General features: G+C 42.4%; 1 protein-coding gene and 1 non-coding gene across 5 annotated transcripts in view; both read right to left on the reverse strand.

The window, feature by feature from the left end:
• Positions 1-26259, reverse strand: part of DHTKD1 (dehydrogenase E1 and transketolase domain containing 1) — a 50369-nt gene extending 24110 nt beyond the window's left edge. For all 4 annotated transcript variants that reach the window (XR_010411712.1, XM_054507366.2, XM_045874430.3 and 1 more), the window contains exons 1-6: positions 26007-26259; positions 12315-12470; positions 8788-8999; positions 7572-7766; positions 5167-5436; positions 1224-1395 (exon numbers count right to left, since the gene is read on the reverse strand). Coding sequence is in view for 3 of the 4 variants with exons in the window: in XM_054507366.2 (XP_054363341.1) it covers positions 1224-1395; positions 5167-5436; positions 7572-7766; positions 8788-8999; positions 12315-12470; positions 26007-26163 (1162 nt within the window). In the remaining variant the exon portion in view is untranslated. The remainder of the gene's footprint in view (positions 1-1223; positions 1396-5166; positions 5437-7571; positions 7767-8787; positions 9000-12314; positions 12471-26006) is intronic.
• On the reverse strand, positions 11268-11374 carry LOC123845085 (U6 spliceosomal RNA). The gene has a single exon (XR_006790930.1). It is a non-coding gene; the product is annotated as a U6 spliceosomal RNA (small nuclear RNA).
• Positions 26260-26740: the final 481 nt, after the last annotated feature.

Raw genomic sequence — 26740 nt, forward strand, 5'->3', positions numbered from 1 at the left:
ATAAATGAACTTGGGGTGCCTGGGTGGCTCAGTCATTAAGCGTCTGCCTTCGGCTCAGGTCATGATCCCGGGGTCCTGGGATCGAGCCCCATATCGGGCTCCCTGCTCGGCGGGAAGCCTGCTTCTCCCTCTCCCACTCCCCCTGCTTGTGTTCCCTCTCTCGCTGTGTCTCTCTCTGTCAAATAAATAAATAAAATCTTAAAAAAAAAAAAAAAGAATAAATGAACTTTAGGGGCGCCTGGGTGGCTCAGTCGTTAAGTGCCTGCCTTCAGCTCGGATCATGATCCCAGGGTCCTGGAATCGAGCCCCACATTGGGCTCCCTGCTCCGTGGGAAGTTGGCTTCTCCCTCTCCCTCTGTCCCTGCTTGTGTTCCCTCTCTCACTGTGTCTCTCTCTGTCAAATAAATAAATAAATAAAATCTTAAAAAAAAAAAAAGAATAAATGAACTTTAAAAGAAAATTCACATAGATAGCCCCAAAAGGCATCCAGAGCAGGGTCTGGGCGCAAAAATGGAATAATTCCTATCACCTAAGAGTTTTTGTAACTCATGAACTGGATGATGGGTAAAAAAGCCCTGCCTTTCTCCTAATTCTGCCCAATTTCCAGGGTAAAATGAGTCAACTTTGCTTCCTCACATCTGATTTCTAACCAAGACCACTTAGCCAAATTCACTGATTGAATATATCCTTCTTGACTAGGGTTTTGGGTACGCCAGGTCTGAATCTCCTAAGACGAGTACCCTGGTGTTCTACCAACTATATTGATCTTTGGTTTTCACCAGATCATTCAACTGGATACTTGGACAATTTGAGATGGCACACTCTCAGTTCTGCTCTTGTCTTACTTCCTTGGATTCAAAGATCACACTCAGACTTTTTTTTTTTTTTTAAGATTTTATTTATTTATTTGACAGAGAGAGATAACAAGAGCAGGAACACAAGCAGGGGAGTGGGAGAGGGAGAAGCAGGCTTCCTGCTGAGCAGGGAGCCTGTTGCGGGGCTCGATCCCAGGACCCCAGGGTCATGACCTGAATGGAAGGCAGACGCTTAACGACTGAGCCACCCAGGTGCCCCCACACTCAAGACTTTTAAAGGAATATTAATAACACTGTTGGTAATTACTGACCATATCCGATCCAAAATTTAAAATGGGATAACCAGCGAGATTCACTCTTCCAAGTGAACTAGATGTTTCTCTAGGGCGGCCTCCCTGTGTCACGTACCAATATCACTGCAGTATAAGGAAGACCTTCCTCTTTCTGCAGGAGTGGTGTAACCCAGCTGGTTATTGACAATCAGATGGACACTCCCACCAATTCTGAAATGTGGGAGATTAGACAGCGTAAATGTTTCAGGAACAATCCCCTGACCACAGAAAGATGCATCACCGTGAACCTAAATCATGGAGGAGAAAATGAGAAAATGAACATAAGGGGTGTAGAAATTTATGTTTCTAATTGGAATAAATTGTTTTCAAATAATAAACGGAATAAAAACAACCACACTCTCACTGCTCCTCTGCCCTCCCAAAACTCTGCTGGTTCTGTACAGGATTTTCTAGAAGGTTAGGCTGATCTCAAGCAGGTTTCAAAGCCCTTCTCCTCTTGTGGCCACCACCAGCTGATCCATTCTACCCACCCCCACATTATCACTCACACCCATCATTTCTAATATACCCATCAACATTCTAGAACAAACAGCAGCACCACAGAAGGAAGGGCTATTGGAGGTATAGAAGGAAAATCAGCTCCAGCACAGGTTTCACAAAAACAGCCTGCAAGACATGAGGAACAGTGCACAGCTTTGAACCTTCTCTCTTCCCCAGTCATCCTGCCCCTGAAAAGAGTCTGTGTGCAGCTTGCATCCCCTGATCCCCACTGGGTGTGTTGGCCACCACTGTAAACATAAAGGAGGGTGATGTGACTGCAAAGAAGGAGGCGGGGGGGTGGTGTCTCTCACAAGTGGGTGAAAGGATGCTTTGAGGAACCAACAAAATACTACCACACAACGTCTGAAATGTGCTATTCTTCCATTTGAAATCTGTTAGATCACAACATCATCACAAAACCTGACAGACAGGAAGTGATAGAGAAAAAGTGAAATCTCTTTTAGAAAAGTTGAAAGCAAATAATGAGGGAATTGTAGATCTTAGAAAATCTTAGAAGATATGAGTTCTACTGACTTCAGGCTAAAAGGAGATTACCTGTCAAATCAACATATTATACCCCTTAAACTTACGTAACATTATTGTTAAATATATTGCAGTAAAAAATAAATTAAATAAAAGGCTAATATCAGAAACAGTCAAAATGCCGGAGTAAAAAATAAAATGATCTGAGATGCCCTAACAGTGTGACCGTTGGAACTCTAAAAATAACAGAAGTAAAAGACCTAAATAGGAGTGAAGAAAGAATACTTGGATGTAGATTTTTTTAAAGGACATTAAAAATGTCCTTAAAATAGTCTTTTTTTTAACGTAAATAGAATATTTTGGCTAAGAAAGGAAGCACTCCTTTGCAGAAGTAACATTTCCAGGCCACACCTTCCCTTGGCTAGAGTCTATAGAGATGACTCCCATTTTGGAGTATCTACACCTAGTAATAACAAATACCCTCACATTATCTCCACAGCATTAATCCACTCAGTGGGGGGGGGAGGTGCAGATAAGAAAGTCACTACTGTCCTTTTTACAGATGAGAAAACCAAGGTTCACCAAGAGTGCATATTTCACACTGGAGCAGACACTGGGCCTTCTATGGTACCTCTGGGTTTTTTTCTATGTATCTCTCTATCCCTCCACGCCTTTTTCCTGGATCAAGGAACTTATTATGTACATGCTCTCATTTAATTCTCAGAACACTATGAGGAATGTAATATACTCCCATTTACCTATGATATTCAGAGAACACAGGGTAACAGAACCAAGCACACCAAGCCAGAAAGCAGCAAAGGCAGGATTTGAACTCAAGTCTTTGTCTTTTCTGCACCACATTACACTGTAAAGTCCAACCCTTAGCCACCAGGTCCAGGGGCTCTGGGCATCTGAACGCTCCTCCTTGATGATGGGATTTCTGAGGGATAGTGGTGTAAGAGGAGTCAGTAAAGCAAGGAAGAGGGAGGGATTTGTGCCTCTTCTGCTCCTTTACAAAAATGTTACAGTAGAGGCATTGATAAGAACATACCATCTGGGGGAGGGGGGCACCTGGGTGGCCCAGTCTGATAAGCATCTGACTCTTGATTTCAGCTCAGTTCATGATCTCAGGGTTGTGGAACGGAGACCCCCACCGGGCTCCATGCCCAGCGCTGGGGGTGGAACCTGCTTAAGATTCTCTCTCTCACCCTACCTTTCTGTCCCTCCCGGCCCCCTCCCTCTCTCCCTCTCTAAAAAAAAGAGCATAACATCTGGCGTCAACTATACTCAAACAAAAATTTCTCAAAAAAAGAACATAACATCTGCTCATAACTTGCATCGTTTTATCATGGTCTTTGGATTCTTGGCACGAAAGCACACATGTGCCATTTGCTAATTTTATTTTCTTCTTAAATCACAAGAGAAACCACTCCACTATGCCCCATAAAGCTTTTTGGGAATAAGGGTCCAGAAGCACAAACAAATGCTGAGTGAGGTGGGAGCTACTCAGCCAAACACGGCCAGGGGGCTAGACAGACGTACCCATCACAAAGGACAATCTACCTTCACCAGGTTCCGGACCCAGATAAACAGAAGACAGGCAGAAAAAGTAACATCCAGAATCTCACCCACCATGATATTATAGGCTCCAAATTTAGAGTTCCCAGAAGAAATTAGAATTACATCCTTGAACAAGGCAAGACATGTACAGACACAGCAGGGCAAAATAATTTTGGAACACAAAGTAGACAAAAGAGGGCAGTCAGTTTCTCATCACTTTAAAGAAAATGCCATTTTCACCTCTTACTTCTGGAGTCCATGTGAAGACCTGCTTCATGCACTGGGCAAACGTGAATGACAGAAATATTTTAGAGTATCATGAATTAAGTCAAGTGAAAGGTAAAGAGAATGGCTAACAATGTAACATTTCCATTTCAAAATACCATAGTGTAGTCAAAGGCAATGCTGCTACCCTCAATTTACTTACTACAAGTTTCTGGCCCATGAGAAATTAACATGCGATAATAAGATACAGTTGTTATTCGGATAAGTAGCCAAATATTCTCCTGCCTTACAGATTTACCTATTCCTGTGGGGTTTAAAGACTCAGTTACTGATATCCAGAATTAATTACTGCCCAGTAGTTAAAAGTTCATATTTAAAAGAATACTCATAGGAAAAAAATGTGACCCACAGTCCAAACCTCTAGGCTGTTGGGTTACCAAAACTGGGGGTGACTGGGGTGACTGGGGGTGACTAGGGGTGGAGGTGGGGGTGGGGGTGGGTAAAGGAAGCAAGAACCACGCTCATAATTAGTATTGGCTGCCTTAATGCCAAAGACCTTTATTTTATTTCATTATTATTTTTTAAGTAGGCTCTACACCCAGCATGGAGCCCAACGCGGGGCTTGAACTTACAACTCTGAGATCAAGACCTGAGCTGAGACCAAGACTCGGATGCTTTACTGTAAAACAAGCAAGCCTTGTTAGATATATGGATACCACGTAGTTTCCTAAAAGTAATGACATCTGTCCTCTGAAAAGCATCAGGGATACCAGTCGATACTCCCTTAAATAACATGCACAACTCAAGAAAGAAAAACATAAGACAAACCATAAGAGACTCTTAAGCATAGAAAACAAATGGAGGGTTGCTGGAGGGGAGGGGGTCAGGGGATAGGGTAACTGGGTGATGGGCATGAAGGAGGGCATGTATAATGAGCACTGGGTGTTATATAAGACTGACGAATCACAGACCTGTACCTCTGAAACCAATAATACATTATATATTAATTGAATTTAAATTTTAAAAATGTTTAAAGTGGTTCTTAAAAAAAAAAAAAAACAGTGAAACCTCAGTCTAAAAAGTCAGTTGCCTTGAGACTAGACCTCATACCTGCTATTAATTTTAAAAACAAGCCCGGAATCTTCCTTTCCCAAAAGTTAATCTCAATTTCATCTTGAACGTCTACCATCTCCCTTCCCTTCCTCTTGCTCTCCTCAGCCTCCAGCCTCCCTTCCTGAAGCTACAAGTACCTGTAAGCAAATGACTTTGTCCCCAGGCTGAGCCGAACTGTCTGGAGAGTAGTCCCCATCCTGTCTAGACTGCTGCCTTCCTCGAGTCTTCCCCACGGCCACAGGGTTGACGGCTTCCAGGTGTGAGGGGTTAGGCAGCATGGTCACGTGGAGGGGATGGTGCGCGCCGAAGTCCAGGTCAACCGAGGAGGTCAAGTGAGACAGGACATCTCCAGTGGCCGAAACATTTTCCGGAAATTCACTTAAGCCTCTCATTTTACGGAACATCAGCTGTTATGAATAAACATACAAGAGAAAATGTCTTTTATCACAATGGACACCAGAGAAGAGGTGGTTAGTTTAAATCATGCAATTGAAAGAAGTTGACACACATGCTTGTATAACTATGATCACCATGCATTCTTTAAAAAGAAAGGCACAAGCTTCTAACTGCTTAAATGCACAGAACTATTTGGAGATCTTCACCATCAAATGAAATACCAACACTCTGAGAAGAGTCTAACATGACTAGTTAGACATGTAGATAGTAAGAGAGTAAGATGTTAGATAGTAAGTTACCTCTGCCTTGCAATATGCAAAATAATTTTTCTTAAATACACCTGTTAGAATATATTCTCCAAAAGAACTTTTTATGAATCTTGTTAAAGGTAGACAGGAAAGAGGTGCCAGGGTGGCTCGTCAGTTAAGCATCTGCCTTCAGCTCAGGTCATGATCCCAGGGTCCTGGGATGGAGCCCCATGTCGGGCTCCCTGCTCAAGTGGAGAGCCTGCCTCTGCCCCTTCCGCCCTCCCCATTCATGCTCTCTTTTTCTCTCAATTAAATAAATAAAATCTTTGGGGTGCCTGGGTGGCTCAGTCGGTTAAGCATCTGCCTTCAGCCCAGGTCATGATCCCAGGGTCCTGGGATCCAGCCCCGAGTTGGGCTCCCTGCTCAGTAGGGAGTCTGCTTCTCCCTCTCCCTCTGCCCCTCCCTGCTTATGCTTGCTTGTGCACGTGCTCTCTCTCTCTCTCTCTCTGTCAAATAAATATATAAATAAATAAAATCTAAAAAAAAAATCTTTAAAAAAAAAAGAGGTAGACAGGAAAATGATAGAATAGAACATAATCCCATTTAGACACAAGATGACATCCAGGATTAGCTCAAGTCATGCCTAAAAAATTCTACTGTCCAATTCTCAAAGGACTTCACTTCATTTTCACAGTCTACCTAGATATAACCATTACTACCCATTTTTAAAATGCACAAGCAAGAGAAATTAACTAAATTGTTAAAGGTCCTTAGCTAGTAAGTAATGAAGCCGGGTCTCAAGCCAAGGTAGTTACCAAAAACAGCATGTTATCCTCATTTATCCAAATGGTTTGAATGACCCAAAAGCTTCTTACTGACCTATCGACAAATAGGAGCACACATACTTAGACAGTATGGGTACATCCATGTTTCTCACAAATATGATCATTTATAATTCAGCATCTTTGAGTCATGTTTTTGTCTGCAATATTTTAGGAATGCAATTTCTGGTTTAGGGATTTCTGCCTGTGTTTAAGCACATTCCTCCATCTGTCAATCACTTTATTCTGTTGTCTGCCTTTTCGAAAATATTTGTCTTTCAAGAGCTGATTATCAATCTCTCTCTCGCATCAGAAAAACTGAGGTATGAGAAACAGTGGTAAAGCTTGGCCCCAAGACATGATGTCATGTGTACTTTCTAGTGGTTTAAGGATAACGCATCCTTCCATGGGCTCTATTCGCTCCATTAACTCTCACAGTCCCTTTAACACTTACAATTACTTTTAATCTCCTGGCCAACATCAGTAGTGAGGTTTATCCACGCATAGCAGCCATGATCTGATTAAATAGCAAGTCACTCTGATATTCCCGGACATAAAATCTGCAGCCCTAACTCTCCAGTCTTTTGAGAGACTGATAGAGCAGCTGAGTTGGACAGAACAGGAACACCAAGATCCAATTACCTATAAAACCTCTCATGTGGTGGTCTCCCAGGATAACAATGTATTATTAGTTTTAGTACAGTATGTTAAGTATAAACTCTGCACATAAATGGAAGGTAAAATGGACTTCTTGGAAGGTAAAATTATAAATAATTGCACAGATCTTAATGTTTGTTTGAACGATTTCTATTAAATTAGGAAAGCGTTCTTCAAAGAAAAGAAATTATGTATTCACATCATCCTTGAGAAAACAAACTAACCTTTAACTTCCCTGAGAGAAGAAAGAATCCATACAAAAGGACACAGAAAATCAACCCAAATACCAGATCTATCCATCAATTCATTAGGCTACCTCCTGGACCAACTGCGCAGATGTTTACTCGGGTTTCTAAAAGGAATTATTACCATCGGTTCTATTCTGTTACAGCCAATTGTGCATCATAGAAAGTATCTTACCTCTGGAGGGAACTGCAGAAGGCCTGTCAATAAATTAAGCCTCCCTCTGTGGGGCATGCCAATAATCACATCCGTTATCCCGCTGTAGGCTGACATTTTCAGCAACTCGTGGAAAAAGCCCATCATGCTTTCGGCTCCTTCGCCCCCATACCGCTTCACTGTGGCAAACTTGGTGGCCAAAAAGTGGTCAAACTCCTGTGGAACATCACGTCAGACACATTTGTTGCAGGAAGAGAGCCAGCTACTCGGGTCCAAGTCAGACACGTTTATGAGGGTTGTGGGAAGACCCTAAACTACTTCAAGTGGCTGCAGCAATGCCCCTTCATGACATACGCCAGAGACAGGCGTTAACTAGTCCGGAGCATGGCAGGAACGTCTTGCCAAGGACTCCAGGCAGCAGGGGGAATGCAGAGAAAATAACGTGAGTGGTAGAATAACTTAGCCCCAGAGGAAGCCTCTTAGAATTTATTCCTCAGGGGGAAAAAAAAGCATGTGTTCTTCTATTTTTTTTTTTTTTAAGATTTTATTTATTTATTTGAGAGAGAGAGAGCACATGAGAGGGGGGAGGGTCAGAGGGAGAAGCAGACTCCCTGCCAAGCAGGGAGCCCGATGCGGGACTCGATCCCAGGACTCCAGGATCATGACTTGAGCCGAAGGCAGTCGCTTAACTGACTGAGCCACCCAGGCGCCCCGCATGTGTTCTTCTAAAGCAAGGGCTGGGCCTTCGATTCTGCCCTGGCTAGCCCCTGAGTTTCAGTAGCGGACTCAACAGTACTATCTCATCAAGGCGGCAAACCACCCAACTATCCAAATGACTGGGAATCGTTTTCTCCTCATCTTGACATGCTGGAGCCTGATCCGAGCCCTGACAGATTCACTTCCATTTATTTGTAACCAAGAGCTTTCATGCATAGCTTCCTTTGATCACTTGAGGTAATAAAAAGAGATGATCTTAAGGATTTTGCAGTCTTTTAGAGAGTGAATAGGCAAATATATAAAAAGTATTTTGACTCGGAGGAGAACCAGTAGCTCTGGTGTTTGGTGATCTATTTTCTTCTACTTAGAACCAAGTGGTGTGTGTTATATTGTCTGTTGTGTTGAGGCAAGGGGATAAATGGGGTAAGTAAATGCTTTAATTCCCTCTCTTCAATATTTATGTTATCTTTATAGAAGAGGAGTCATCCTATTCCATTGATATTAGCTGGTACTTCTATACCTGAGATTCTAGCATTAGTTTTGACAGGTGTTTTCGCTCTTCTGTGCTAAAAGTCTCTTTTTTCAGTTCTTCAAATCGCTTGGCAAACCAGTCTTTCTCCTCCTGGCTCTGAAGTTGAGAGGTTTCAATAGAAATTTGCCCACAGTAGATTTGGTTGAGATAGGCCAATACTTCCTCAAGAGAGGCCTCCTCCTTCCCCATGTTCAATAATCCTACAAAATGGAATCAAGGGGACCATTTTAAAAAGCAATCAACCACGTAATTAATTATAGAACATACAAAATATTTCAATTCAGAGCATTTTGTTCTGGATAACTCGGGTCATCATCAATGGCTATCCAGATTTTTCTAAAGGCAAAACTAGAAATATGGTCAAAGGCCATGAAGTAGTCATATTAGAAGAGGGAATTAAATCTTTGCTTTAGGCCAAATTTTGATTCTATTGTAATTTCAAAATAAAAATTGGAACCTGACATTCATTTGCTTTATAGCTAGAAATCAGAGGTCCTACCTTTATCTGAAATATCTTTCCAAATGTTCAAGTCTTATTAATAGCTATAAAGCAATTCTACCATTGAACAGTTGGTCTTAATGTGATTTAATATTGATAGCAAAGCAGTATTTTAAGGTAAAGGGAAATCTACCCAACCCTCAGTCAAAACAAGGGAAGGTTTGTAATATATCAATAGCTCAGCACCAAATCAATTATCAGTCATTTGCCTAAACCTACAAACCTACTTTATTACTGCTTATGGTTTCTTACAATAAACTTCAGCTCTTTGATACTGACCATTCAAGTTATAGATATTGCTTTGTGTATTGCTTAGCTTCTCTGCCTCACATTTTAATCTGTAAACGGGAACAGTCAAAGCACCTCAGGGGAGAGTTGCTAAGATTACATGAGATAGGAAATAACCCAATGTCCATTGATAGGATAAACCAAATGTGATGTAGCCATACGATGGAATATTATTCAGCCACGTAAAGGAATAAAGTACCAATTTATGTTACAATATGGGTGAAACTTGGAAACATTATGCTAAGTGAAAAAAGCCAGACACAAAAGGCCACATAGTATGACTTTTATTTATACAGAATGTCAAGAACAGGCAAATCCATAGACACGGAAAGTAGATTCGTGGTTGCCAGGGACTGGGGAGACGGCAAAATGGGGAGTAACTGCTAAGTAGGCACAAGATTTCCTTTTGGGGTGATAAAAATGTTCTGGAACTAACTTGATGGTTGCACAACACTGTGGATATATTTAATGTCACTGAAGTGTATACTTTAAAATGGCTAAAGCTCTGGGTAGCTCTGCCTCGCAGCGCAGGGAATGCTTGTTGAATGCTTAAAAATCAACAGGAATGTCCTAGGTTCATCAGGTAGATGAAAGGGTATTCCATGCAAAGTTATGGACGTATGAGTTGACACAGTATCAGGGACCTGTATGTAGACTCAGCAAGAATAAGGTACAACAAGGGGACAGGGATGACACTAAAACAGCTTTTCCACTCCTGAAGGGCCATTCAAATTATGCTAGTAGCATAGATTTTTGTCTCAGAGACCCTGAACTGAGAATTACCTAGCTAAGTCCAGTCAAATCCTAGAACTGAAAGATAACAAAATTGTTGTGCCCTTAAAGATCACTACATTTTGGAATGGTTTATTACACTGCAATAATTACCAGACATAACTAACTGATGCATGTACCAGAATTTGACACTGGCTTAAGATTAACTTTAAAAAAATGACATGAGGGGCACCTGGCTGGCTCAGTCCTAAGAGCGTGTGACTCTCAACCTTGGGGCTGGGAGTTTGAGCCCCATGTTGGGTATAGAGATTACTTAAGAATAAATATTTAAAAATAATAAATAAAAATTAAAATAATAAAATAAAAGTAAAATAAAATATGACATGAGGTAGGAGCCCAGGATCCTGATGGGTTATCCATTCCCAACTTCAAGTTCCCAGGCTGGGCAAGAAAAAAGGCAGAAAAAGTTCAGGCTGCAGAAATGGAAGGTGATGTGGGTTGTCACCTTACCTCTGCCACTTTCTCGCTATGAGCTGCTTAAGTTCTCTGAGTGTCTGTCTTCCTATCAGTAACTTCTTTAGGTAGTAGGTATGAGAATTAATTGACATAATGGATATAAAGTGCATGGCACATAATGGGAGTCTGACGATTTTTTTTTTAATTTCAGGACTTGGAATTTTTTTACTCATTTTTGAAATAATTTATTTTCTTTTGTGGAAAGAGCACTGACCATAAGATCTGTTTTCTTACCAAAGTTTTAAGTATACAATATACTTATAGTTAACAAACTATAAGCCCATGTTGTATAGAAGATCTTCAGAACTTATCTTTCATAATTGAAACTTTGTATCTTTTGACCCACACCTTCCCTTTCCCACCCCTCCCCAGACCCTGGGAACCATTATTCTATTGGTTCGAGGAGTTTGACTATTTTATTTCATTATTTTTCTTAAATACAGAATGCTTCATGAATTTGCATGCTGTTCTTGTGCAGGGGCCATGCTAATCCTCTCTATATCATTCCAATTTTAATATCTGTGCTGCTGAAGCTAGCACGAGTTTGACTACTTTAGATTCCTCATACAGTGGGATCATGCAGTATCTGTCCTTCTGTGACTGGTTTTATTTCACTTAGCATAATGCCCTCCAGCTTCATCCATGTTGTCCCAAATGGCATGATTTCCTCCTTTTTTAAGGCTGAATAATATTCCATTCTGTACATAAACTGCATTTTCTTTCTTTTTTTTTTTTAAGTTGGCTCTACGCCCAATGTGGGGCTTGAACTCATGTCCCCAAGAGCAAGAGTTGTATACTCTACCAACTGAGCCAGCCAGGTGCCCCTCCACTGCATTTCTTTATTCATTCATCCAATGATGGACATTTTGGTTGTTTCCATATTTTGGCTATTCTAATAATGCCACAATAAACATGAGAGTACAGATAACTCTTCAAGATCCTGATTTCAATTCCTTTGGATAAATACTCAGAAATGGGATTATTGGATCATATGGTAATTCTATTTTTAATTTTTTGAGGGAACCTCTAAATTGTTTTCCACAGTAGCTATACCTACTTGCATTCCCAACAGTACACGAGGGCTCCCTTTTCTCCACATCCTTACCAACACTTGTTATCTGCTGTCTTTTTAATAGCCGTTCTAATAGGTGTGAGATGATAATATCTCATTGTGGTTTTGATTTGCATTTCCCTGATGATGAGTGATACTGAATAACTTTCCATATATCTGTTGGCTATTTGTATGTCTTCTTTGGTGAATATGTTTTTAAACTCAGAGGAAATGGGCCCTATTGAAAGACTACTCTAGAACCTCAAGACAGGTCCTCTTAGTGCTTGAATGTGCCCCTCACTGTCACTCACACCCCATGGAAGCCGCAGCTCCAGTTGGCATGTGGATTCTTTAAGAACAGAGAAAGGAGCCCTACCTCATGTTGGCAGTTAACTGTCACATGGACAGTCTAGTGTCAATGAGCTTTACCTGTGGTATTAAAGGGTCCCTGCAGGGTCTGCACAAGAGCTTGGATTTCAGGCACATTCTCCTGCAAGGCTTGTCCACTGAAGAGGGGGTTGATTTTGGCAGCTTTATGACCATGTTCACAGTATACTGTCACCAACCTGGCAAGGCCATGATCAACTAATTCAAGGGGGAAAGAACACAGTACAAACAATTTAGGAAATGCCCACAAACCAAAAAAAAAAAAAAAAAAAAAAAAATCAGTTTTTTCAAATAAGTCTTTGCAGGCTTAGACTTTTTTAATGCATTGCTCCTACCCACCACATCTCAGGATTAAAGACTACCATAATCCAAGAAAACACACTTACTTCTTTAAATTTATCTCATGATAGCTAAAGTCACTAGAAAAAAAAAAAAAGGAGACAGAACTATGAGTGTACCTTTGTAAAAACAACTATGCCCATCGATCGTAAAAGGAAACACCTCAAACTGAAAAGACTTGTTAGAAGGCTGAGATTCTGGATAATTATAGTTCTTGTAATTATTATTTGAGATTTTTAAATATTTTACATAAAAAGGGATGCCTGGGTGGCTCAGTCGGTTAGACGTTTGCCTTCTGCTCAGATCATTACCATTCCCTGCTCAGCAGGGAACCTGCTTCTCCCTCTACCTGCCACTCCCCCTGCTTGTACACTCATGCTCTCTTCCCCTGCTTGTGCACTCATGCTCTCTCTCTCTCTGGCAAAGAAATAAATAAAATCTTTAAAAGTATATATTTTACATAAAAAAATAGAAATAGGTAGAACTACAAAATCAATGTTATATTTCCTTCTCTATTTCTTAAAGGCCAGGTACCTAGTTATTTCATAGACTCATGAAATCTTACACTAGAAAAAGATCTTAAAAATGATCTTGTCACTCACATAATGCAAACAAACAAACAAAAACAAAACAAAAAAATCCCTTTTATAAAGCCCTAAATGAGTGGTTCCTTGGTCTCGGCTTGGAGGAGAGGCATTATCTCTCAATGAATCCAACTGGTGATTTTATATTGAGCCAAAAACTGCTTTTCTTCTCTTTTTCACATGGAAGTTCTTCCAAATTTTAAAGAAAAAAAAAAAATCCTTCATACCCACACTCAATTCACCTGCAGTTAATCAAGGCAGCCTTACAAACTGAACGTAAATCTCTGAAGATGAGCAGATCTGCTCTTGAGGGCACACGTTTTCTGAATGTTTTTTCAGTTTGTGTTTTTCTTCTTAGAACCCAGAGAAAATTGTTAGCATATTTTGAACGATTTAATGACCATTTCATGAATATTTATTGCCATGCAAGGAGTACACATGTGCTTGGGTTTGTAGTCAGAGGATTGCAAAATATATGTCTTGTTGCAGGCTCACAGGAAAGAACAGAGATGAAATGAGTATGTAAAAGATACGTTTGCACTAATACAACAGTTAGGAGGTTCCATACTATGTCTAATAAACTAGTAAACCAATCAATCAATCCCAGTAAATGAATTGATTTCAGTCTGGAGGGCAGTCATATGAATTGCTATAGGGTTCTATTCTGAATCCTACTGAAGTTCTCAATTGCTGTGTTGTGAAGTAGGAAACCTTCAGATTTGTGGCTAAAATCCAGACAGACCATGTCCAAAGCATTGTCCCCAACGGCCACTCCTTAAAAACACATTGTCCCTCCCCCACCCCCAAAAAACAAAACAAAACACAACAGAACAAAAAAACCCCACATTCTTCCCTGGGCTCTGTTTGCAAGATCCTGCTTTTCTTCTAACTCACTGGCTACTCAACCTCAGTCATTTGCGGGGACCTCCTCTTCTTTGCCCATCTCTAAAATATTAGTGCTCTGCAGGTCTGCCCAGAGCCTTTTTCTCAGTCTGTTTTCTCCTGCAGGGTGATCTCCTGCACTTTCTGCAGCTTCTAGTAATGTGTATAAGACTACATCTCTAGGAGGACAAGTCCAATAGTAAATATGTAGGGTTATCATCACCATTCTCAAATTAGTAGCCCTGTTGAAAACATTCTCGTAGTGAACCTACATCAGCTCACAGAGGTCACTGCTCACTGGACTTTTCATGCTACTCCAAAGCAATGGCGTGGGCATCGGCACACAGGTATGCTGCTCACTCCCAAGAACACATGGCCACTGCTATGTGAGAGAGAGCCAGAGAAAGAGGTCCGTCCCCTCCGCACCTCTAGGTACATCCTACCTCCATCCTGGCAATCTGTTTTCTCTCGGACCCTCCTTCCACTGTTCTGGTTTCTTCTCGCAGACCCAATCCCGTACCCCTTCCCTCTGCCTCCCAGATCCTTCCATTGTCACCTCTGGAATTCTGCTCCATGATTAACAAACCTCTCTGCATTCTTACCCTCTTCTTTAAACTTTCCTTATACCCCTGTCCGAACTGGAACCTGCTTGCCCCCCACCTCCCTAGCCCCCGGAGGACAGCAGGAGGTGAAGCTACTCATCACCACACCCACCCCTCAGGTATTGAAGGTGGAGTCGAAGCCTCCTTGTTCCTCACAGGACATTCGCCTATCGTTATTTGCATTCCTGAATTGTTAGTGTTGTTTTGGTTTTTTTTTTTTTAAGATTTTATTTATTTATTTGACAGAGAGAGATACAGTGGGAGAGGGAACACAAGCAGGGGGAGTGGGAGAGGGAGAAGCAGGCTTCCCGCCAAGCAGGGAGCCCGATGCGGGGCTCGATCCCAGGACCCTGGGATCATGACCTGGGCTGAGGGCAGACGCTTAACGACTGAGCCACCCAGGCGCCCCAAATTGTTAGTGTTCTAACTCTGCAAACCCCCAGTCCTCTGAGGCACAACGACATAGTGTTGTCAACTAATCTCCATTTGCCAATAGCCATTACAAAACAATGTTGTAGGAGAAGCTTAATGGAAAAGTGTCAGTGTATGTAGATGAAAAAAGACTATAACAGTATATATAGCATGAGCCTGTTCTTTGTTAAAATGTGTATAACACATAATGCATATTTCATTATATAGTCTATCTAGCATAATATTAGTATCTATATACTTCACATATATGTATGTGTGTATATATATTTCATATATGCGAAGGAAATGGACCAAAAAATTGGGGATTATTCTATATTAAAATTCCTGATTTTTGGTTTTTTGCTTATCATATTTACTAAGTTTTCCACAGTGAACATGTATAGAGCTCTTTAAATTGTATCCATTTAACTGACTTGTTGCCTCCTGCACTCTGAAAGCTTTTTTTTTTTAAGATTTTATTTATTTATTTTGACAGAGAGAGCACAAGCAGGGGAAGCATCAGACAGAGGGAGAGGGAGAAGCAGGCTCCCCGCTGAGCAAGGAGCCGGATGCGGGACTCAATCCCAGGACCCTGAGATCATGACCTGAGCCAAAGGCAGACGCTTAACCAACTGAGCCACCCAGGCGCCCCTGAAAACTTTTGATTAGTGGGTTTTCTCCAGTGCACCTGGCACACCTGTCCCCACCAGGGGACTTCTTGCCTGTAAGAATCAGTTATATTTGTTCCCACGGCTGTTGCTGTGGGAGAAAGTAAAATATTAGGGGGAAAATCATAAAAATCTAGAGAGACATTGTATTCAGATTACTTCCGTAAGTGCTCTTAATTTTAAAAATTTGCAAACACAAAAAAATAAATATATTTGTTAAAATACTTAAAGCATCTCTCATTTCTTTATCATACTCCTTGCTTTAATAACCCTTTTTGAAATTAACTGACATGAAATTAACGTGTTCTAGTTTCAAATGCATTGGATAAAAGTGCTTCACCTGTATTACTTTTGTAGCAAATAGTGAAATTAAAAGATTTAAAAGGATGCTAGCATCGCAATTGAATATATATATTTCTCATAAAAATAACTTCCTATCACTGTATAAATAAACCAAGGGATTACTGTAAAAGAAAAATGACTATCTTCATGTTAGGCATCATACCACCCAAACAACTTAGTACTTAGGATATCTATAGAAGTTCAGAAGAATTTAATTTGGTGTTTAAATCCTTAAGATGCCAGAGAGAATAGGGAAAACAACAGCACATATACACAACTCTTCTTCAAAATGAAATGGAAAATACCGAAGGCAGGCTTCTGGCTCAAGAGACTGGCACAGAGTAGATGCTCAAGAAACATTTGTTATGAACTGAGTGAAGTCCTGAGAGTCAGTGTATTATAAGAGTCACAGAACCCTCGTGATGAAAGTTTCCCAGAGCCCTCAAATGTGCAGTACAAGAGCTGCTGTGGATCCTTCTTCCTTACTTTGAGCCTCTCTTTTCTGAGAACTGCATCCTCCCATTCCAGGAAGTGGGTTCCCGAGGCCATGTCTACCTCATTCCCTTCTGCCTCCCTCCCAATTAACAGATTGCAAAGACACCAGAGTCGAGGTGGGTCCAATTTAATCTTTCCAGACTTTATGACTTGGGATTGGGAGATAAGGATGGTTCACTATGCCTCCTGTTTGTGCAAACAATGTGGTTTATGCTGAACACCTGCTTTCCTTCTGGAAGTCTGGAATTTTGGCACATGCAGAGGATGCTTACATGAACATCTGCTGATAAAAACCTTGGGTGCAGAGCTTCTAATGGACTTCCAGGTTAGCAACATCGCACATCTATTACTGTGTTTATGTTACTTGAAGAGGAGATCATTCTGTATCACTCCTCATGGGGGAGAGAGTATAAGAAAGGCTGCACAAAGGTGTCTCCAGAGCTGCCTTTTCCTGTGCTTCTTCCCATTATGATCCCGCTGTGTATCCTTATTACATCACTGTGATAAATCTGAGCCATGAATACAACTATAGGCTGAGTGCCGTGAGTCTTTCTGGTGACTCTCTAAATGTGGGGGTGGTCTCGAGGACCCCCGACTCACATTATGGGTGGCAGAGGAGCTGAGTACATTAACAGCTGTGCCCTGTGGGCCCACGTGCAGCTTTTGCCAATATTCCCTAAGTTAGTTCTGGTCTTCTTCCCCCCCACTGAGTCTTGGTTGCTACACATATCCTTCGGTTCTGGGAGATACCCTTGTATCTTTCAAATAAAGTCCCCTCTTTGCGTTAGATAGCCACAGTTGGTTTCTGTTGCTTGTGACCAAAAGAACCTAGGCTAATAGGGGAGTGAAAAAAAAATATGACAGGGATATCTACATCAGTGACTTTATTCTCTCCATAAGCAAGCACAGCAGGGGCGCTAAAGGGTTTTGATTTTCAGGAAGGGTTCATATTAACCATCATGAAGTACACAGGCAGATAAACTAAACTTAGTACTTAAACTTAAAGTCAGTAGAGTTCTTTCTCATCATCCGGTCATAAATAGCCTCCCCCAAAATATCTAGATCACATCCAATAATCTTCCACTCAAGGCAGCATATGCTTATAGCAAGTGGGAATGTTGGATAAAATGACTGAAGACTCCAAGAAAGAGAATTTCATAACTGGAGTCCCTCTGAACCCCATTAAAATGTGATGCCTGCCTCCCAGCTTCAGCTTAGGAACTTCATAGATAACCACATTAAAACCAAGACTTTGTACCAGAATACTATATTCTGTACAGCAAACTCAGACCGAGGCTGTGCAACCGAGTTCATTTTATATCATACCCTCTCTTTCCATCTCAAACACAGTATCTTTATTAAATAAATTTATTTCGCCAGATATTTCTTCCTTAAAAAAAAAAACACTAAACAAAACAACAACAACAACAAAACAAAAAAATCCTTGTTCTGATCCTTTCTGTTTTTCTCCCAATCCTTTCCTAAATCACTGCCAAGATAGATAAGTGTCACAGATTGATAGTAAATGATTATGAGAACTAACTTTTTAAAAAAAATTTATTTATTTATTTGATGGAGAGAGCAATTGAGCACGCGCATGCGCACGCACACAAGGGGGGGGAGGGGCAGAGGGAGAGGGAGAAGGAGACTCCTTGCCTAGCAGGGAAGCCGATGCAGGGCTCAATCCCAGGATCCTGGGAGCATGACCTGAGCCAAAGGCAGATGCTTGACTGAGCCACCCAGGCGCCCTGAGAACTAACTTTTGCCACACACTGTGCTCAGTGTTTCACACACAGCATCTTACTTAACTCTTAGAACACTGAAATAGGTATCCTTAGCTGCAGAAGAGTAAACTGAGGCTCAAAGAGGTTAAGTGACTTGCAAAATGTCACATAGGTAGTAAAGAAGGTAGAATTTGAACTCAAGCATATTTGACTTCAATCCAGTCTTTTTCCATTATACTATATCAAAAATTGAAAAGGAAAGTCCAGAGCCTACAGCAAAAGGGATGAGAGAACTGGACATCCCTGGGACATAAAAAAAAAAAAAAAAAAAAAGAGCTAATGTCATTAGCCTTTTTTGGTCTACATTTGTATTCCAGAATTATTGAGATTTTTAAAAATCTCTAATGCAATAAGATTTTCTTCGACTACTTTTCCCATGACTCCAGTAGAGGTTCCCGCTATTTCTAATATGCAACATACCCACAACCTCACTTCAACCATTAAAGCTCAATGCCAAGTTCAGTAATCACTCAACACTATTTGGAATCCTATGGCTCCCATCTTCTGCTGGTCCCTAATTTCCGCCATTTTTTGTAATCCAAATCCTCCATAATTAAACTTATACTCATGAATCAGCACTCTTCCATTTTTAACTGGGATTGTTGATAAATAAATTCAAGCTTACCCGAATTGAAGTTTACAGAGGCTAAAGTACAAGCTGTTACTAATATCCAGCTACAAAAAACACTAATTGTAGGTCAAATTTTAACTAATGAAACCACTGCCATCTAAGAGGTTATTAGAAGCAAATTCAGTATCTCCTTAAAGCCTCCATGCAATGGAAGTCTTAGAAAATGATGCAGTCGTCCTATGCAGGCACTGATTTTCAGCCAAGATAAATATTTGAAGAAAGAAGGCTGATGAAGGAAGGGCAAAGAGGAGGAGCGAGGCACCATAACTTTGATCATACCTCCTCCCACTTCACTATGTCACCTTTGATGTGGGAGGATGCCATGTGTCCATTTTCAGTAGGGCTTGTCCTTTGATTAACTTTGCCAATACCAAAAAGTTGTATACATGATCCATCACACCAACTCAATCATTCCTCTCAACCAAGATGGTACCTTTTAAGACAACTGGCAGGCGTTAATTAAACCATGTACTCCTGTTCTAATTAATAGAACTGACCGTAAGCACACACTTAAATGGAACTTAAGAAAAACCCCCAGCAAGTCTTCATTGTGTTCATCAGTAAAAAAGAAATTATTACTTTTTCTAAAACATAGTAATACAGTACATTACCCAATGTATCTCAAAGGTGCTTCCTTTCTTGATACTTGGTGTTATGCTGATAACATGCAAAATTCAATGCACTAAATGTTATAAATAAATTGCATATACAGAATCATATTTCCATTTCTTAGTAGGAATAAATCATTTCATAAGTATTCAGTTAACTGTGGAGCTGAGAGGAATGTAGGACAAGGTCTTCACCAGGCAGGATCTTACAATGTGAGCGGATGGTCCCTACACAAAACTGCACAATCATAAAACGTTCAGTAGAGTCCAAGGGGTCCCATAATGAGAGTTGAAGGAGCTCAGATTAGGATTGGCTGGAGTTGTCTGGACAGATGTCACGGAGGAGATGGGAATGGAGATGCATAAGAAGTGGAAAGGCATATAGGATAAAGAATATGGGGGAATTTATGTTGGAGAGAGGTAAGAAAGAAGGCAGAATGTGTCAGGAAACATGAAGCGCACTGAATATTAAGCTAAAGAATCCGGATTTGGGGCGCCTGGGTGGCTCAGTTGGTTAGGCGACTGCCTTCGGCTCAGGTCATGATCCTAGAGTCCCGGGATCGAGTCCCGCATCGGGCTCCCTGCTCAGCAGGGAGTCTGCTTCTCCCTCTGACTCTCCCCCCTCTCATGCTCTATCACTATCTCTCTCAATCAATCAATAAATAAAAACCTTTAAAAAAAAAAAAGAATCTGGATTTTATTCTGAGAGGCAAAGTAGAGCCTTTGGACATCTGAGTTAAGAAAATGACCCAAAAAAAGAAAGAAAGAAAGAAAATGACTCAATGAAACCAACGTTTCAGAAAGACTAAACTAAGCCAGACAGGAACTAGGCTACGAATTTTAATACCAGTGAGGCTAGCCGTTTTATCTTTGTGAAGTCATGCATCTCTTTGAGAATTCAATGAAACCTACAGGCTCTTTGCCTAGATACACAGAGAGTTGTGCAAAGTCCACAGACCCTCTGAAACTTTTTCATATGGATCCATGGACCTTGGTTAGGAACACCTGAATTAAACTTTTTTTTTTGGCAGCAGACCAGAATTAAAGGCCTAGACTAGGATCCCAATAGTGAAAACAGAAAGAAAGCAAGGCTTTGAGAAACACAGTGCTCAAAATTTGATATGAAGTATGAGGTGAAAAAGTTGAAGGTGGGTTGCTTGCCCCGGATTTCTACAATTCGTCTGTAGCAGAGACTCCTCCAACTCCCAATATCCATTTTCCCTTCTCTTTCATAGTAATAGATATTCGAACATATGGCCACCCAGAATAAAGATACGCGTCCCGGCCCCCCAGGCAGCCAGCTGACCACGTAACTAAGTTCTGATGAGTGAGAAGGGAGTAGCACTGATGTCTGCACCTCCTGGGTCTTGTCCTTAAAGGGAGAGGTCTCTTCTCCCCCCTTTCCTCTGTCCTACTGGCCAGTCTGTGGATGCAATGGTGACCCATTCCGGACCAGAGTAGAGAGCAACACCCACAGGATGATGAAGAAACAACACAGAAGGAGCTTGAACCCCATATGGCTTTGCAGAGCAAAGCAGCTGTAACAGCTCAGACCTTTGGTCATCTTACTTAAGTCACTGTTATTCCAGGTCTCTGACATGGCCCTTGGACTTATCCTATCTAACACACAATTTGGTACCCGAGGTGGGTGGCTACCATAACAGAGCCTAAAATACATATGACGTTGGCTTAGCAGTCCGACAGTGGGTGCCAGGGACCAGACATTTCAGACTAGAAAGCTAATGAGCACTGTGTTCTGCTGTCTGACAAAACACGCAGTGAAACTGTCCCCTGTGATATCCTGTGGGCAGACTTATGTCCATGGGGCTGTAGCTTAGTAGCATGTGATCAGTTTCTTGTCACTTTCAGGAAAGCCCGGGGAGAAAGATGAGGTCAAGGGAGATCAAACAAGAAGAGATGGAGGGAAATTCAGCTCTGCTAACAGGAGGCCTCTGTACCTAGAAGGCAGATCCTGGCAAGTTTGGGAAATTAGAAGCACTTAGAAAAGGCGGTTCAAGGGATACCTGGATGGCTCAGTCGGTTAAGTGAGCGTCTGCCTTTGGCTCAGGTCATGATCCTGGGGTCCTGGGATCAAGCCCCATGTGGGGCTCCCTGCTTAGCAGGGAGTCTGCCTCTCCCTCTCCCCCTCCCCCCAGGTTGTTCTCTCTCTCTCTCTCTCTCAAATAAATAAATAAAATCTAAAAAAAAAAAAGAAAGAAAGAAAGAAAGAAAAGGTGGTTCAGAAGAGGCTGCCTCAGCAGGAGGTAAGAGAACAGGCAAACCCTTCTTCAAGTACCTTCTAGAAAGCACACTGTTAGACAATGGGAGCCAGCTGAGCCTGCAAGGTCCAATAAAGGGTGTTGCCTTCCCACTATTATTTTAGATGGTCTCAAGGTAAGCACATTAAGTTTAGGGAGCTGAGTGGGTAGGGCACAGAAGCAGTAAATAAAAGACCAGAGGTTTCAAGGCTTAAAAAGTAGGTCTAGATAAGATCTTTGACTGAAGGCAATTTGCTCATAGAATGACCACAGGCAAAAAGACTGCAGACCTATGACTGTTACAAGAAAATTGTACTGCTGGGCGCCTGGGTGGCTCAGTCGGTTGAGCGACTGGCTCTTGATTTCGGCTCAGGTCAGGATCTCAGGGTCCTGGGATGGAATCCCGCGCTCAGCAGGGAGTCTGCTTCAGGATTCTCTCTCCCTCCCTCCCTGCCCCTCCCCCCTCACATTAACAAATAACCTTAAAAAAGAAAGAAAGAAAAAGAAAATCGTACTGCCAAACAAATCCCCGTTCTGGTCATAGAAAATGCCTGTAATTGATGACCCCAAAAATAACTCTCAGGCTCCTAACCTTACCAAAATAAAGTAGGCTATGGAAGGTATGCAGCCCCCAAGGATGGCACACTCCCCAATGCTCACGTCAGAGATGGCCACAGAGGACAACGGATAAAGGAAGACAGAAGGCAAAGCCAGGGGCCTGTAGTGAACTTACAACAAAGTTCCACATCAAGGAGCTTTTATCATTCCCCTCCAACAGGATTTGATAACTGGTTTGAATAGTGACTGCTGTAGTTCCCTCTTTCCTTTCCCAGATGAGAGTTTTCTTTGTATATTGAATGTGTCCATAGGGTGTGTGTGGCAGTTCATAAAATTCCAGAGCATGAAAAGACCCGGCCAGCCCTGACAGAGAGGACTCTACATTCTCCGGACATAAGAGACTTTGAGATGGAGTCAAGAACCGAAAGGAGGAGAAAGGAGGTGAATGCATCCTATGTATGGGAAGAAAAGCTTAGGTTATTTGAGTGGTCAGAGGGGTGGAGTGCAGTGATTACTAGCTTTTTTCCCAATATTTTCCCCACATAATTTTTAGCTAGTACCTGGCCACCCTAAATAAAAATTATGCTTTCCAGGGACGCCTGGGTGGCTCAGTTTGTTAAGCATCTGCCTTCAGCTCAGGTCATGATCCCGGGGTCTTGGGATCGAGCCCCATTTCAGGCTCCTTGCTCAGTGGAGAGCCTACTTCTCTCTCTGTCTGTTCTGCCTGCCGCTCCCCCCTGCTTGTGTTCTCTCTCTGACAAATAAATTTTTTAAAAATTATGCTTTCCAGTCTCCTTCGCAGATATATACTGACGAAGTTCTGGCCAGGGAGATGCTACACGAAGCGATAGACCCAACTCTCCTCCCCCTTTCTCCTACCCAGCCTAGTAGGAGATAGTGATCTACAGAGTCACTACAAAATAATGGAGTAAATTCTGAAACAGAGAGAAGAAAAACCTGCCAAAGATCTGCATGCAACGGTAATTTTGAAGAAAGTTGCAGGGTTGCCCACTTGCCTTTCAGTTTTATTCAGAGTAGTTAAAAGATAAGAAGAATGAAAAGAAAATTATTGCCCTTAGCAACAAAATTCCTTAAGCTAGATCCTATAACCATGCAACAATTGCTCCCAGGCACTGATTTCACTCTTGCCTCCCATTACCACAAGAGGCCACCATTGGCCTGCAGTTCCAACTCAATACTGAACTTTTCAAAGGTCACCAAGCACCTCACAGTAGAGCAAATTCATTACTGGGGGTGGGGAAAATTTGGTGATGAAGGGGAGGAAAGGGTTTATATACAAAATCAACCCCAGAGATAATTTTCAAACCACACCAGCCCAAAGCTCCCAAGATGATTTGGATACAGTCTTCCAGTTAAAAACCACTGGCCCATGGGATGCCTCAGTGGCTCAGTTGGTTAAGCGTCTGCCTTTGGCTCAGGTCATGATCCCAGGGTCCTGGGATCGAGCCCCACGTTGGGCTCCCTGCTCAGCAGAAGCCTGCTTCTCCCTCTCCTCTCCGCTTGTGCTCTCTCTCGTTATCTCTGTCTCTCAAATAAATAAATAAAAATAAAATCTTAAAAACAAAACAAAACAAAAACACTGGCCCAGGTTTTTCCAAGGCAAGGCTGTTTTCAGCTATCAGGCTGTTATTAAGAATCAAATAGAGGGGCGCCTGGCTGGCTCAGTCCCTGGAGTATGCAACTCTTGATCATGGGGCTATACGTTCGAGCCCCATGTTTGCATGTGGAGATTACTTAAAAATAAAATCTTAAAAAAAAAATCAAATAGAGACCCAACTGTGAGAGAAAATCTTAAACAAGATCACAGTAATTGTGTACTGAGTACACACTAATATGATTTTAAATGAAGAAGAGATTGTCAAACATGTCCTATATAGACATCCCTTAAAACTATAACAGTATTTGGCCATAGCTGGCTATGGACTTTCTGCTAGAGAATCAACCTGGGATGCCTGATAAAAATCTGTATTTTTGAACCAGATCTCAGACCACTGAATTAGAACCCTGGGGTGGGGGGATGGTTGGGAACTGGCATTTTATTTTTTTAAAGATTTATTTATTTGAGAGAGAGAGAGAGCACGCTGGTGTAGGGGTAGAGGGAGTGGGATAGCACCTCCAGCAGACTCCCTGCTGAGCTTGGAGCCCCATGCCGGGCTCCATCTCATGACCCTGAGATCACAACCTAAGCCAAAATCAAGAGTCAGATGCTCAACTGACTGAGCCACCCAGGCTCCCCAGGAACTGGCATTTTAAAAATCATCTCAAAATGATTTGAATATACACTTAAATGTTTGAGAATAATTGACATATAAAATTCTTGACACTTGATTTGCAAAGTGAAAGAAGACATCAGTAGTCTTACCCTCATGGGATTACTAGTTGGCCAAAATGCTTTCCCTAAAGAAATCCCACTGCATCCAAGAGACAGAAATCAGGTTTACTATTAACATCCCCTGAGGTCAAGAGCAAAATACTGAGGTCCCAATACATAATATAAGATTCAAAGTTCGGGTTCTTATATGATGAAGAGGATCTTCATTGTTAACCTAATAGCTGGATTGAAGATGCCAAATGATCTTCCTCTAATAATCAGTCTGTATTCATCTTCTACTCTATGAGGATTAAATATAGACAACTTTGGGGGCACCTGGGTGGCTCAGTCATGATCTCATGGGTCATGGAGCCCCAGGAAGCAGGCTCACACTCAGGAGGAGTCTGCTAGAAGATTCTCTCCCTCAGCTCCTCCCCTCACTCACCAGCGCCAGCAGCGTTCTCTCTCTTTAATAAATAAATAAATATTAAAAAAAAAAAAAAAAGAAAAGAAAACATAGACAGTTTTGCAGCATAAACCAAATACCCAAAATAGGTCTCTTGCACATGAGCATGCAAAGAGAGGTCTCAAGAACTGATATTCATGTCTCCTAATCCATTAAAAGCACCAGTAACATACTTCTAAATTCAGAAAGGAGTTTAAAACTCTGAAATTAAAGTTAAAGGCTAGTTAGGTCAGGGAGACAAATAATTAATACCATGCTGTGGTCCAAGACCACCAACTAACTGCCCCCTTCACCCTCGCAGTACAGTCGTGATCCCCACACATTCTGCTCACACGAGCCTTCGAGATGGCCTTGGAAGTGTATCTTTGAGTAAACTCGAGGAGCTGGGAGTTTTTTTTTCTCCGCCGCCCCGCCTTCGCAATGAGCTAAGTTTCCAAAAGTTTACATCCAAGGAATAGAAAAGACAAGGGCTCACAAAACCAGTCGGAACACGAACGCTGGGAAGATCACCCAAGCGTGGAACCAAGGCCGACACCTCGACCTCAAGATTCCCCAGCTACCGAGTCGGCTGGACAGACTATGACCCTGACCCTAGCAACACCCATGCCCGCCTCCCTTGGGCCCCTCACCTCCCCTTACTCCCCACCCGCCTGAGCACACTTTGCAGACCCCAGAAGCCCGACCTCCCCGACAACAGCACCCCACTTCAGGCCTGTCGGGGAGGCCCCGTGCCTCCCCGGACCCTGCGCCCACGATCCCGGCCCTATCCCAGACCTGGAGGGCGCGCCAGGCCGCCCCGGGGCTCCCGGCTCTCGGGCTTCCTCGGCCGGTAGCCATAGACGCCCTTCTCCGTCTGGTAACCGCGCCGGAGGAGGAGTGGACGGGCTCGGCAGAAGCCTCGTCTTGCTGCTGCCACAGTGGCCGTGGCCATGTCCCGCCTGGACCTCTGGGTCGGGAGACGAAGGGCACCACCCACCCGGAGCAAAGAAGGGTCGCTTCTGGGCCGCCTGCACCCCGCGCCGCTGGAAGCGAGGCGGGGGCAACGCCCCCGCGCCTGATTGGCCAGGGGCCGGCCCCTGGGAGCCAATCCCGGTCAGCGGCCGACGGGGCGGAGCCTCGTCCCGGGATCCCGCAGGGCTCGTGCGGCCCCGGAGGCCGAGGCGAGTAGGAAGTGTTGAGCCGAGCGTCATCTGCTGTCCGGTACAAAACTCGTTATCTCTGTATGATCTAAGGACTCCCGCCAGGAGTATTATTCACCCACCACCCCTCTGCTGGAAGCCCCAGAACACAACCACACAGACAGGAAATTGGTTTTCATACCGAAGGGGAAAATCAGCGACAGGGTGCAAAAAAAGTAGTGGGACGGAGACCAAGGGACGCAAGAAGATAGAGGTCATATGAAGGAGCCAGAAAATCAATATTGCTCCTTTTTTTCTTCAGAAACATTGAGGAAGAAAGTAGAAAATAGTAGAGGAGGAGGTAAGAAGGGGATAAAATAAAAGTGAAAA

This window comes from Mirounga angustirostris, unplaced genomic scaffold (assembly GCF_029215605.1).
Source record: "Mirounga angustirostris isolate CCGP_5_RB_7025 unplaced genomic scaffold, mMirAng1.0.hap1 SCAF_5, whole genome shotgun sequence".
Taxonomy (NCBI): Eukaryota; Metazoa; Chordata; class Mammalia; order Carnivora; family Phocidae; genus Mirounga; species Mirounga angustirostris.